The sequence below is a fragment of the Mya arenaria genome, chromosome 9 (genome assembly GCF_026914265.1).
Source record: "Mya arenaria isolate MELC-2E11 chromosome 9, ASM2691426v1".
Classification (NCBI taxonomy): domain Eukaryota; kingdom Metazoa; phylum Mollusca; class Bivalvia; order Myida; family Myidae; genus Mya; species Mya arenaria.
Window position 1 is genome coordinate 51,237,809 of NC_069130.1, and position 12,320 is coordinate 51,250,128.

The window sequence follows — 12,320 nt, forward strand, 5'->3', positions numbered from 1 at the left end:
TAATATAATATTTCTTCTCATTGGGCAATTCGTTCAAGTACGAAATCACTTCGTTTTATACTGTGAAATAGTGCAATTACAGGAAATTTATGTACTTACCCGACATCAGCAATATCCAGGAAACGAAGCATATCTTGATCATAAAATGTGGTCTTGTCATACCGTTTTCACTGCTTTTGCACCTACTTAATAGTTGGCTTGCATCATTTACACAAAAATAAGAGGCCAAGAACAAACAACACTATAGGAACCATTTCATATTTAAATTCATATTGGACTTCGCAAGACTATAAGCAGTGCGTGTTACATTGTTGGCTATTAAGGGCTTGTCTAGTTAGTTTTCATTGTATTTTTGCCTCAAATAGCTGTTCATTGACATATACATAATTATATATAATTTGAAGTAATTTTACCTTCATAGTAACACAATTAAAATTACATGAACACGCCCATAAGCCTATGTTGTATTTTTTTTTAAACCCTTAACACTTATCAAATATGTAAAATACGAAACAACACCACAATAACAAAAAGCAAGCTTGATTTGTATATTGAAACGCTTGAAGATAATCACGTTGGAAGAGACATCGATGACATATACATTTACGTTTAAACAGGAATTACAATCTTACATAAACACAGGTGAGACAACAATGTATTTAATATTTTGTAGTATTAACTTCTTCTGCATTAGTATGAGAAAAGGGCCTGCAATGCAGGAAACATGAGCAGAGAAGGTAAAATAAATATGAAATACCTCTAAACATTTAAACACCGATAACACTAAAAACCCGATAACGCCTACTTTTGCATTTACCCAGTGACTCATATTTTCTTAAACTTAATCAATATAGCAGGATACAAATATAACTTTAAAAAAATATGTAATCAAACCAGTTTCATAGCGTTTGAATGGATTATTGTTTTCGGGGGTAATATCGTTGTCTCTCATTAAATATGGACTGAAATTGAAGCAACTGAAACAAATAAAAAATATCCAGTTTTCTGCTCAAAAAAACAAGGATCGTCCTTATCATTAGTTATCACCATAGAGCCGAATGAAAGGTTGACAACTCATGTGACATTTCGCCAACTGCAATACTCTGAGGGTGTTTTCTTCTAAGTGGATTTGATTTCGCATCTTATATCCCTGGCGATCCGAGCACGTGAGAAGCCAATATAAAATTCGTCGTCAAAATAATACTTGACGTGTGGTTGTTCTACCAGGTCAGACATTAAACTCCACACTAAAGGATAAATCACAAAAAAATATTACTCTTCTCGAATTCAATGTGAGCTCTCACGAAATGAATTGACGTACATAATCGTTACTTTATCAAGCACAACCGAAAGAGAAAAAAAAACATCATGTGTTATAAATGGTTTCTCTGGGACCCTTTTATCTATATATGTAACCTCAGAGACAAAGCCCTGATCAATAGTGAAAGAGGATCCTGTTTAGAGGATCAATTCCTTACATAAACTAACAGCGAGGTTCAATGTGTCACAATTAAAGACATGTACATTGTATGTTATTTTCATCATCGCCATCGTCAATCCCAGTGAAAACAAAAATCCGTAAGGAGTATGATAGCATTTAGTTTTCAAATATATTGATTAGTAAGTGCCCGAATAATCGCCTTGAAAAATACTTCTTTTGTGTAGGACTCTTTTTGAAAGGATCTGGTCCTGAAATGTCAGCTGGCGTACTTTGTAACACACCCAAAATTGATACAAACGGTATAAGTCCTATTGTGTATATTCTGAGCATTTGTATTTTCTTTTTCAAATGATCAGCATACACAAAATGAGACTTATATAGATTATTTTTCTCGGTTTAATGTTGTCGCCTTCTTGCAATCAAGTGTTTTAATTTCGACATTAATCCGGATTGCGTTCCACTCTCAGTTTTCTGTGTCCGTTTTTTTTAACAAATTTAAACGATGGAAGACCATAAATAACTTTTCGCTGAGAAAATATAGATAATCTGGTAGCACGAACATCATAATCAAATCAATTATAAATTCAGGATTTTAGGATGCTAATAACAAATATAATGTTTAAAAGGTACTTTTTTACGGGTTTTTTCAGTTTGAGGCAGGATTTAGAGCTTTGTTTATGTTTAAGGTCGTATACATAACTGTCTCCACTAAAACAAGACCTCCTCAAACGAAGCGTAATCTAGTATGTTCAAATGACAGTCCGTGCACAATTATTGTCCATAGTACTCTGCTTAACAATAACATAAAAATTAAGTTTGTTTCTACGTTGAATGGGTGTCCCCTTTTAGTTAGTTCGGGCTTCCATGTGGTTGTAACATGTAACGTTGACTAGTCCGCATAACACTGTTAAATATAGATGCAAGTTCGTCAAACAACTTTGCCCAACTACAAAGTTTATATAAAACCAATTATAAAATGAACAGCTTCAGGTCGTAATGTGGTTTTCAAAGAGATTAATAATGCGACACAATAACAAGACACTGAGATTAAGTTAGATATAAGGTCGTTTTCGGACTAGCAATATTACACGCACACTATGTTAATATGGATAGTCGAACGCTTAGTTCGACACATCCTCCTACGATTTAGGTGAGAGAAGAATATTTCCTTCCTTGGCTGAAGTGATGTGTTTATGTTTCTTTGGAGAATGACTTAACCATAAAATAAGAAACCAGATTAACTTGTCATTCCTTGCTTATATACGGCCCGTGCAGGCTAGAAATCAAATTGTACATGTTCTGGACGGGGTCTGACCTCAGGCCTCAGGCCAGTGAAAAAAAAATATGAAGTATTTTTTTTTAGATTTCACGAAAGAAGGTGCTACTTTTGTTTTTGTCTCTAATAACGTGATATATGGTAGGTATTAAACTGAAACAAACAATGCATAGGTGATCATTTGGTTGAAAACTTTTCTTGTGATGTGCATTACGTTAAGTTTTGTGTCCACACGTATCAATCGATGCAATATTAAACTCAAACAATTTCTGAATACATGTAGTGTTATTTCAGCTTTGCCCGTCATTTCTTTGCAAATTGAAACAGAATATTATGCAAATACAAGTAACAGCATTATAAAGCTTCAACTGATGTGCAAATGGTATTTTATTGTCCAATTGAACAGCTGCTGAATTTAGGCGTTTTATTGAAATAAATGTGTCCGTTGATTATAACGTTCTATTACATGTTCACATTACATTACATGATAATCATAGCAACTGACGCATATATATATATATATTTATACATATTCTGACAAGCATTTACTGATAGAGGACTACGTTTTGACAATGTTATTTTCATTTTAATGTTGCTGCTAATATGACCCAATTTTGGCACGGTTCCAATTTCATCTTCTATTAGAGACTCCCCAAGGAACGTTTGACGTATTGATTTTATTTACAGAGTTTATAACTTAATTGCATATTAACAGTTCCTTATTATTTTATCAAAATCACAACTGAGATCAATGCCCACGTGGTACACACGTGTTGTCTGTGTACTTTCCTATTTAATCCGGTTTCGTATGTTGACCATTCATATTTCCGCGTTATTAACAACATATTATCTGTTTAACAAATAATTGAAGTTTGATAAGAATTATCGTTAGATATTGTAAATGACACCTGCGGATTTGGTAAGAGCCAATTGCGTATAAAAAGTAACTGTTTGTTTATAAAAGAATGTAGATGGCATATACCTAAAGATAGCGAATGATTAAGAAATAGTATCGTTTATTTCAAACATCGTAACAATGGAATTACGGTAGCTGGTGTTTGAATGTTTTATTTGATCCGCCTTCGCCTCGTACGGGTTAAGCACACATGTCGGTTAAAAGCTATATATAGCTATATCTTATTCATATCGTGATTGCATATCAACCGACGCACACAAACAGTTATCGACTTGACTTTTGTTCTTTGATATGGGGATCATCGGGAATAAGGATGTATGGAGGAATTAATGTACATGTATTTCTGCATCAACAGTTGACCAATACACGTGGTAAAGATTTATAACTAAATAAATTTATTCGATGTTAACACCAGTACTGATGAAAAGTATAGCTTAGTTACAACATTGCTCTCGTGAGGGCTGCAATTTATCTACATACTCCAGCAATTTTCATTACAAACACTTAAGCTAAAATTACTTCCGCTTGATAACATGAGGAAAATGTCATTTCAAAAACAGCTAAATTGAAAAAGATATTTGATCATCTTTTATTATAATAATGAGCTGATGTTATGTTGTGTTATGAGCGTGCCAGGGTATGTAAGGCCCTTATGGTCATACCATGCTGATCTGATTCAGAAAAACGTCGGAATTCAAACTTTTACCGACTAATTTTATGAATTATTTTTAAGGATTAAAATTCGACATGTTGCATTTTATTGGGGTATGGTATGCAATGGGGCAGTTCAAAATGGGTGGAGTCCAAAGGTATGCGCCATTGCATACCATACCCCAATAAAATGCAACATGTCGAATTTTAATACTTTTATTTACATTTATTTAAATCTACATTTCTGCTAAAATAAATTGATTATTTATGAGCATTTTCTATTTTTTCTTTCTCTCGTTGTTCTCAGCGGTGGGTAAATGGGGGACTTTAGTCGGTTATCTGCCCTTGTCAGGTGCTCGTTTGGTGGCGCTGTTGTCGAATAGGTCCCTAGTTTACTTCCGTATTACAGATCGATAACAGTGGTGATAAAATTCCGATAAAATTTGTAAATATTCAATTGATATCGCAACATGGCTTCAAATTTTTGCACCTTATCATTAGGCCAGCTTAAAACGGAGCTAAGGCGACGCAATGCAAAGTTGACTGGACGGAAGAAGGAATTAATCGAAAGGTAAACTTGTCAAAATGTAGCCCGAGGACAACTAGTTGTTAAATCGATATCTTGATAATTTAAGCTGTTTAACAAATGATTTTATCATTTTAGTAATGTTAATAAAGCTTTGAAATGTGAACACTTTTGTGTTTTTATTGCAATGACTTTTAGCGGATTATATGCTCGTGTTTACATGTATTTTACGACAGAATACAGTGGGTGGGGAAATTTTTAACACAATATATGGTATCACAAGTTAATTTCGTATCTTTCCAGACTGGAGGCATATGACAGAAACCAGAATTTCAACAGGGAAGAAGATCTTCTACCAGAATTCAACATGAGCCTGCCCAAGACTAGTGGATACAGAGATGTAAATTCAGATGCTAAAATGGCACCAATAACAATGGAGAAGGCCATCGAATACATGGACCAGTACCGGGTTTGATGCGAAGGTAAATTTGTTAAAGATGGAGAATTTAAAGTTGAGACAACATGCACAGAAAAATTGCAGTCATTTCACAAAGCAAAAAAGCATACTGGTTCCACCCTTAAGGCTCGAGATTTAAACTTGGGCGGTGCAGATATTTGTGACATTAAAGATTTTGACCCTCGGCCACAAAAATTCCGTAAAGTTGATGGATATCAAGACTATTTTCACAATATTTGTATGAATTTTAGGGGTATATCAAAGACACCATTTTTTCAGACATTTAGCCCAGCCAATATTCGTGCAATTTCCAATGACCATGATTATTTTGAAGTATCTCATGAAGACAATTTCCTGGAACAATGTAAAATAACCAAACTAAGTGACAAGGACAGGGATGATATTGAAATGTATACTAGGGGACAAAACAAGAACGACCGATGGTTTGAAGAACGAGAGAAAAGAATTAAGTCATCTAATTTTCACCGTGTGTGTACCGCAACAGAAAGAACTGACTTACATGACTTGGCAAAGTCCTTTGTTCGGGGAAAAGGATTAAAACCTACAGAAGCAATGCGCCATGGAATTCAGTATGAAAAGGACGCCATCCATCAATATGAAAGCAAAAATAATGTCAAAGTAAAACCATGTGGGATATTTGTATCAAAAAACCTTCCGTTTTTAGGTGCATCACCCGATGGCATTGTAGATGAAAACCTACTTATTGAAGTTAAGTGCCCCTTCAGTGCTAAACACAAAAAGATATCACCAGTCACTGTGCCATACTTGAAGGAGACAAATGGAAATATGACTTTGAGTACTAAGCATCCATATTATTTTCAAATTCAGGGTCAGCTGTTCTGTGCAGAAAGACAATTTTGTGACTTGGTAATATACACCTTGAGTGATATTTTGTTCACTAGAATTCATCGGAATGAGAACTTTATTGCACACATGATATGCAAGCTTGACCAGTTCAATACTTCACATTTCAGAGCCGCAATTCTTGAAAAGTACTTTTATAAAACTTAAGTGTTTTGAACTGTTTTATAACAACTTAAAGCTGCACCCTCACAGATTGACTGTTGTGAAATATTTTTATTTCTTTTATCTTAGAATAAGTCTTATAAGATAGTTCACAATAGAATGTATCTCTATCTCATTTATTTGGAATCTGTTAGAATAAATTTCAGTTTTTTAAAGTTTTAGTTTGAGAGTGCAGCTTTAACTCTGACTTTGTTGATTGAAAACTATTTGTGAACAATGTATCATTGTGAAACACTTGTTTCCATTTATTAGCTGTATATATGTATAAGGTCTTAGTTGAATGTAAAATAAAAATGGTTTAATGTTTTATTTGTATTATTTTTCATCTGGTTTATCAAATAGAAAGGACTGGTGTCTTTATACAGTAACACGTGAAAGGTAGCAGATGGGTCGAGTATAAAGATGATAAGAGTATTATGCTTCGACTGGTGTTTGATGTAAATAAATGAAAATCAATGTTACATATAAATCCCAAATTTTATTATCACTGTAGTGCACACCTGCCACAGATTGTTTAAATACTTTGACCTCATGTCATATCCAATGATTTTAAAAAAAACTTCGGCTTCAACATAAGAATACATAAGAAGCATAAGCTTTGATGAGCTTTTGAGCGACAAACGGATTCATGTTTGCTTTAATGAATACCATGCACAAGACACGCGTGATTAAGAACCATTTATCGTGTGAAAACCAGTACTATTATCAGCGGAGTCGATATTCTCACCTGACGGCCAATATGCTGTCATTTTAAATTTAATTTTAGTACACCTAATACCAGGGACATGTGACTGTGTCTATTTTATAAAACCTTGTTGGCATAAGTAACACATTAAAGAAAACATCAGCATATTTAAATATTTATTTACAAAAAAACACAACATAAACAGTAAATGTTAAAGCAGCACTCTTACTCCCAAATAAGATTAATAGACCAAAAAGGTTGAATAAATGTTGAAAACTATGGTTCTTTTGAAGGATCTTTTGATCTTGGTATCACTTACTAATACTTTTTATAAATGCATTATATAATAAGAAGTTAAAGCTTTATCACTCATTTTTTGTTATACATGTGTAAGTTCTGATTTTGAATGAGAGTGTTGCTTTAATATAAAGGTGAAAATATTCTTGTAAGTTCAGGCATATGAGGGCACAATGCCATTTCTAAAATTACACAGCATAAAACACACAAAAATTATTTCAGATGAGAGTTTGGTTTCTGTTGCTATCATTGGCTCTGTCAGTATCTTGTATGTTTTCGCCAGTCCAATAATCCTCTCTACATGCACCCGTTTACTTGCAATTTTCCGATCTCTTATCACAGTTTCATTGGACATTCTATTTTTTTTCTTAAAGAATGTTGGAATGTTAATAAATACATCATGCGGCGCAAAAATGTCCTGTACATTAAAACCTTTGTCGGCCATAATACTGTCTTTTTTATCGCACATCTTAGCTAATGAGCTACGCTCCACAATCTGCCTGTCACTTGTTGAGCCTCCGTATGAAGGTGACACATATGAAACCAAACCCCCTGGTGAAGTTCCTATCAGTACTTTGACAGTGTTCCTGTTTTTATATGTTGAAAAAGTGGCTTGCTGGGCGGTTGGGTTTTTAGGTTTTTTAATTGGACATTCTGTTCCATCTACTATAACACGTGTGTTTGGGTAGTTTCTTTTGAAACTGCTTGGAGCAAAGTGCTTAACAAGTTCTTGGCTCGGCCAGATGTTGAGTTCCCTCCACTGTTTCTCCATGAAGAGAACCCATGTAATGAATATGTTTGAAATTACACTTTCAGCAACACTGAACATTCTAGACAGTTCAAAGCTTGTTGTGTGTCGCCTAAGTTTCATTAACACAATTAAAAATTGGTCAGGCACAGTCACACTAATAACAGAGTGATATATATAGTTCAGATGATATGCTGCTGGTCCAAGTGTACTCAAAACAAACATAAATTTCAAATAATTTTCAAGTCCAGTATAAAAATGAACTGCTGCTGAATCATGTTCAAAGTTATAAATAGAAAATGCTGGTTGTTTTGGTGTCTGAACCACAGCATCTACATATGAAGGTATCCCTTGCACATCAGTTTCAACTTCAGATACAGTTTCAGTGTCCATTGGAATTACTTCCTCAACTGCCCCAACATCCAAATCATCTGAAACAATTTCTAACTTCTGAGCAATAAACTCTGGCTGTGGCTCTTCACTGATATTCGAAATGTCGTGGAATAGCTTCCTCTTTCTAGCATCTCGAGAGAGACATCTGTCCTTGCGTGCCCTCTTCTTCTGCAATGTGTCTTGGCATGTCCAAGAAAACACACTTGGAACGGCGGTTTTTCGGAGAGCCTTTTTCTGTCGTTCAACCCCTGAAATGTAAAAAAGAAATAGAAATATTAAATATCAAAATCATAATCACCATTTATGATTAAAAAAATAGTTATGATTTCTAAGTAAGTCTTGCACAGGTGGGGTTTGGGTGGGGGTTTTGCACAAGTTTATTGTTTTACCCCCCCCCCCACCCACATTACAGGAGGATAAAAGGGGAAATGAGAAAACAGGGAGAGGGGGTTGCAGAGTCACTACATAATCTGACAAAATTCTGGTATGCGGAAAATAACTGAGAGCCATTAAGAACAGATTCGAAAGATACACATACGGACTGCACTGTACATTTACTGATTTAGTTCCTTGACATGTATATTGTATATATGGTAAGTGCGCAAATTAGGGCTGCTATTTTTTATTTGCATTGAAATCTTTTATATTTATAATGAATTAAAACATATACAAACGCATTATTCTCACCAGAATACGTCTCAGAGTGGTAATCATCTCCCGTGAAATGATTCTCACAGATATACGAGTACTTCGTAGGTGACCACATTTCGAACTTCGATTTTCCCCTTTTAATTGCGTGCACCCATGCATCTCGTCGGGCTTTGTCCTTCGGAAACTTATGACGTCCTTTTCGTGAACAAAATGGTACAACACAAGTTGTTTCAGGCATGATTAATCACTTTCAATGTATAACTGTCAAACGCTTGGGTAAACAACAATGGCGTGGATGAATTGATAAGATCCGAGGATACCCGGATAAAGGACCTACTCGACAGCAGCGCCACCTATAGTGGGATTTGGGGCAGATAACCCGCTAAAGTCGCTAATTAGAACAGCTATCGTAACCTAATTTTATAGACAATGAATGAACAGATAAAATAGTTCCTTATGTATATGTTTATTGTCTATCTTTTCAATGTCAAGAATATTATAAATACGTATTATTGCATAAAATGTGTGTTTTCGATCCGTTATCGTGGTGTTTTAAAACGTGCATTATTCAGTAAATTCACGTGCCGTTTATGACCGTTTTTTTGTATTACAAATGCACGCGCTATCAGGGCCCGCATCATAACAATGAAGGCTGAGCGACCTGGTTTCTGACCGAATGTTGGTCAACGATGCAAACTTTTGCACAAAAAATATTTTAGCAAATAATGTAGCTGCGTACACATACCAAAACACGAACTAAACCACATATAACTTACATATTTTCTATTGAGGTGTCTTTTCCTGGCAACCTGATGTGTTTACTAAATAGTTTTTTCTGCAGTTGTTTCGACTATTAAAATCTCTAAATTATGTCTGAAACGAATAACTCCTCCGAACTTTAGTTATTTCTGTCGATTTTATTCAGAACATATGACTTATATGGACATGATTCCATTACGTCGTATGCAATGAACAAAGACATTTCAAATATTTTTTTCTCTGATGCTGATCGAAGATGCTGTACATTTTATTAAGAACATGTTTTCAACAAACGTTTCAGGCTTAAATTAGTTATCAAAACAAATAATGGTTAAAGTAGGAATATATAGGTAATAAATTGATTACTGATTAATAGGAATTGTGTGTAATTTATCCCAGTAATCCAGTCAATTTTCGAAAAAAAAAACACTTTCAAAACGAATGAACACTGCAAAAATGGCGTCGAAAAAAATGCAGCTGCCGAGTTATGTTGCGGCCCGAATCGAGCTTAATGTAAAACTTTTTCAATGACATCACTCCTGACGTCATACAAGCACCCGTTGTAGAGGTTATTTTGAACTAACTGTTTTTGCATTTTCGTGACATTTAACAGCCTTTTTAAACACAAACGTTTTTTCAACTGTTCCATCCATCATGAAATCATCTACATTAAAATCAATCAAATTATCGTTGCTTATCTTGTTTTAACTACTTTACTGCAGATTACAGTTTAACATGACGCCAATAATTTTACTACGATTTCATTGAAAAAAAATAAGTCCGTAGTAAATATGCCCCGCCCATTAGTATAATTGCGCCCAATGACAGTACAGAAGTATCGAACAAACGCACGCGATTTCGATGGGAAATGCTATTGCACTTTATACAGATATAGTATGAAATTGATAAACATCAACCATCGTTAAGAATGAAGTGTTAATGTAAATATATTAATATATGTTTGGGTTACCGCTTTAGAAGATCACTGCAACCTCGAGTACACAGCTTTAAATAAACTGTTAGAATATGTATGATCTTCATTTTACGACTACTTGTACTCTCTTTAGATAAGCGCGAAATAAAAAAATGCTTCTGTACTTATGCCGGCATCTAGTGAAAATATTTAAAACGATACTAAGTAAGGCCTCAGCAAAATTGAAGCTTGGTATAATTAATGTTGATTACTAAGTCATAAAACTTTAGTCTTAAAGTTATAAACAATTTCAAATGAGTGTGGTTTAATACTGTCGAAAAACAAATTTGCTAAACTTTTGCAAGAAAGTATATTCAATGATTATAAAAAGATAGAACCACAACAAAAACAGGATCCTTTTATAATCAAGGACAAATAATATGTAACAATGAAGGTGTGATTGAGGTTGACCCAGAAATGAAGCCTTAAAACTTTCAATTAATCTTACTGCACGTACGTATGAAAATACTTTTCCTTCACTTTAACACTCAATAGTAAAAACATTTCTTACAAAGTAAAGTAAGTAAAATCATTGAAAGTCCTTTTCAATTGCACTGAGGCGATCTTGAATGTTGTTTTTTTCTAATTGTTCAGAAGGTCACCACTTTTACGAAAGGCAAAACATACCAGACCAGCAATACACTATTGTATACTCATCATAATAAAAAATACAATCTGCTGTAAATTCTGTGGTAGATGTGCGCGTGTGGTGCGATACATTTTATATAACATTTCCTTATATACATTTCAGCATAATGACTCTTTATATTTATTTATTGTTTTTATCTATTTTATAGTTGACTGTTTATGGCATTTTGCAATATAAATATAAAAAAGATATGTAAGCTGAAGTAGTATATTATATTATTGAACACTTTATTACCTTGTAAATCTCAAATAATTTGTCAATTAGTATGATTTTCAACTTCTTAGAGAATGATGTGAAGAAAGATCTATCTTGGTATAACTGTTCACATTATTTTAAAAAAACGTCAATTGGTGTTTTAATTTTTTTCATTTTGTTTTAGTACACGTGTAATTGTTTATGTTTTTTTTAATTCGATTGAAGTTTCCCTGTGTCATGTCATCCAAATTAGGACAAATGTATAATAGCAAAGCACGAACATCAACATTTTCGTGTTCCACAACTGCCATTACGATAGAAATAAAACTATCTTTTACGACTTGATTTATTTCTTTAGAAGTGAGCTCTATTATTACGAACATGCCAACAATATAATTAATGTTTAAGCCGCAGTGTGTTTTTTTTTTAAATAACAATCTTTTTTACTTTAAGAACTGATCATTAAAAATAATCTGTTCCTACAGAAGTAATTAGTGATCACGGGAGCATTTTTCTTATTTAAAAAGTCTCTAATTATATCTTTCCAACAAAATCGATACTCATTTTTTTCGAACGGGGAAGACAGTATTCTCATACTCTAAGCCTGAGTTAGCAGACAGAACAATTTTCTGTTTATACTTAAGCCAGTTACCCTT

At 33.9% G+C, this 12,320-nt stretch overlaps 1 protein-coding gene and 1 pseudogene across 1 annotated transcript; one reads left to right on the forward strand and one right to left on the reverse strand.

Moving 5' to 3' along the window:
- The first annotated feature begins 4,701 nt into the window (after window positions 1-4,701).
- Window positions 4,702-7,321, forward strand: LOC128246157 (uncharacterized; annotated as a pseudogene).
- LOC128246158 (uncharacterized) lies at window positions 7,162-9,203 on the reverse strand. The gene is made up of 2 exons (XM_052964347.1): window positions 9,125-9,203; window positions 7,162-8,685 (listed from the first exon to the last, which is right to left on the reverse strand). Exons 1-2 carry the CDS (start codon window positions 9,201-9,203, stop codon window positions 7,451-7,453), a joined length of 1,314 nt encoding a protein of 437 aa, XP_052820307.1. The 3' UTR covers window positions 7,162-7,450.
- Window positions 9,204-12,320: the final 3,117 nt, after the last annotated feature.